This window comes from Euphorbia lathyris, chromosome 1, assembly GCF_963576675.1.
Source record: "Euphorbia lathyris chromosome 1, ddEupLath1.1, whole genome shotgun sequence".
Taxonomy (NCBI): Eukaryota; Viridiplantae; Streptophyta; class Magnoliopsida; order Malpighiales; family Euphorbiaceae; genus Euphorbia; species Euphorbia lathyris.
In genome coordinates, this window is record NC_088910.1 from 97829322 (window position 1) to 97831888 (window position 2567).

Consider the following 2567-nt stretch of genomic DNA (forward strand, 5'->3'; position numbering starts at 1 on the left):
AAATGGATACTAAACACCGAAACATTACTAAAGAGGAGTTTCCGTGCAACATAATTAACCTTACCCTTAAGTAACCAAAAGTTTAAGCTGATACAAAAAGTTTAAAAAATAATATTTAGTATGTCTAATTAACACTCGGATCATTGCTAGCTATGATTCAACACCATACTGATTTATAACATAAAAAAGGAAGAAGAAAAGAAGAAGATGATGAAAAAAAAAAGCAAGGAATTAGGGAAGGAAATATATAATAAAACTCTCCTAGGAATTGATATAGACTTAAAAAATAAACATAAGATGGTAATATCTGTTACATAAAAAAAACATTTTTTAATCTAGACATACAAGTGTAACACTTAGGGACAAGTAGAAATCAATTACTAAATTGATATTTATAATTAATTAATTATGTGAAGTACCTTTTCCTCTTGATCAAGAGCTTTATTTCACCTGATAAATAAGCCTTGTATTCTATTCAAAATGATGTCATTTACAAGGAAAATCCTGGTCCTTATCAGCTGCCTGATCACTTCCTTCACTGTTGGAATTGAAAAGCCTAGGAGCTATATTAAAATGGAAACCTCTGGCGGCACTGCCTGAAGATTGATTCATAGAGTATGGATTTTGAGTAAAAGAATTTGGAAACAAGTTTTGAGTGCTTGAACTAAACATCTGATACTGGTTTATCTGTCTCGGATCAGTCTCCGCAGCAGAAGATGTAAGATTGGCAGGGAAATAAGGCTGTGGTACAAAAATCTGAGAGCCAGATGATAGAGACAACGCAGGAGGCAATGGAACAGCATTTAAGTTGTGTAAATCATGATCTGTTTGGGGGAAATTTGGATGGTCCATTTGAAAGAAGGAACCATATGGTGCTAATGTGTTGTTATTTATAAAACCTGATGATGAAGAATGAACTAATTGGCCTTCATTTCTTTCATGTTGATCATCATTTTCGGTTCTTTTAATCCAATTTTCTTTCTGATCATTCACACTAGTATGATCTCTTGCAACTTGTTTTGATTTATTCCTCAAAAGTGAGTCATTGCTCCAAAAATCTTGTCTGCTTAAACCCTCATGATCTTCCCAATTATTTATCTTGAACCCTTGCTTATTAGATTGGGAAATTGCAGCAATTTCATGAGCAGAATTTAGATGGTTGAGGGTGAAATTGAGCGGTGAGATTGGAAGTGGAGGAAGTTCATCAATTTCTTGCTTAGCAGCATTAAGCAACCAATCAACAACTTTGCTAGGTTGATTAAGACCAAGCCTGTCTTGAAGGTCATACAATTGAATAGCTGTAGGAACTGAAAGCCTAACTCTTCTGTCTCTTAATCCTCTTATAGTGCAAACCTTGCTATGCCTGTCTTTACCCCCAAAAGCACGAGAAACACGAACAATTCTTGGATCTTTCAATCTTAACCATGGTGATGCTGAGCTTGATGAAGCCTTGTTAATCTTTCCATCTTCCTCCTTCTTTGTTGGAGAATCCTCTTCCTTTGAAATATTAATCATCTTATGCCTCTCATTTTTGGTGCATATGTATCAAACTGAACCACAAGAATCATATCAGATATGCTTCTAATAAATCATAAACAGGATGAAATTATATAATCTTAACACTAGATCTATCCAAAAGCATGCTTAATGTTTAGTATTTTATGGGAAACTGAAGTTGAATTAGTAATAGATTCAAGAAACCATTGTGATAATCTCCAAATTGCAGTTCACCTTCTATTTTATGAAGGGGAAAACAACAAATTACATATAATCATAATCTCATAACTTAAAACAGTAGAATCATGCTATGCTGGTGAAATTTTGAGAAGAAATTCAAGTATATATGCATAAAACTAACTTGGACTTACATTAATAGTGAATAGAACCTGAAATTGAGTGAAAGAATTGAGCTAGAGCTGCATAGAAATAAGGAAGCTTTAATTGGAGGAGAATAAAGAGATAAGTGAAGTAGCTTCAGCATATAGAAGATGCCGGAATTGAACCGACCATGCTCCACAGGGAAGACGTAAAGGAAAAGCAATGGCATCTGTTGTGCCACGTGTGATGTCTATCAGTCAAATAAATGTGCTAGTCCATATCTTATCATTTCCTTTACCACGCATGTTCTGCAATCATTTTCTCAATCAATCTTAATTTCTTACTTCAATTTCAATAATTGTGCATAATACCAACACTTAGCTGATTAAGGCGGCTTGCTTAATTTATATGCCAACCTTCAATTAACTAAACCAAGTATGCAATAAAATGGTTGGATTTTGGGACCATATTTGGAAAAGGGGTAAAAGTAATGCTTTATCGACAACTATAAAAAAGTTTTCGTACAGAATCCTTGTCACATGGTCGAACAATGCATGCTTAATCTGGAGTAGAAACAGTCGATGTTAATGAATGATTATCAACTAAGAAAAAAGTTCATAATTCTCATTAAATCAGTTATAGTTCGTTTTCGTGTATTTGCTACTCAGATAACCATAGTAATTATAGAGTATTTAATACGTGCAACTAGTCCCAACTTCTGACAATTGTACACTTATTAGTAATAGGTC

At 33.8% G+C, this 2567-nt stretch overlaps 1 protein-coding gene across 1 annotated transcript; it reads right to left on the bottom strand.

Annotated features, from left to right (window-relative positions):
* Positions 1–237: 237 nt before the first annotated feature.
* Positions 238–2007, bottom strand: LOC136212018 (transcription factor TCP13). Its single transcript, XM_066002749.1, has 2 exons — positions 1869–2007; positions 238–1550 (listed from the first exon to the last, which is right to left on the bottom strand). The coding sequence occupies exon 2, from the start codon at positions 1513–1515 to the stop codon at positions 487–489; it is 1029 nt and encodes a 342-aa protein (XP_065858821.1). The 5' UTR covers positions 1516–1550; positions 1869–2007; the 3' UTR covers positions 238–486.
* Between the last annotated feature and the right edge of the window lie 560 nt (positions 2008–2567).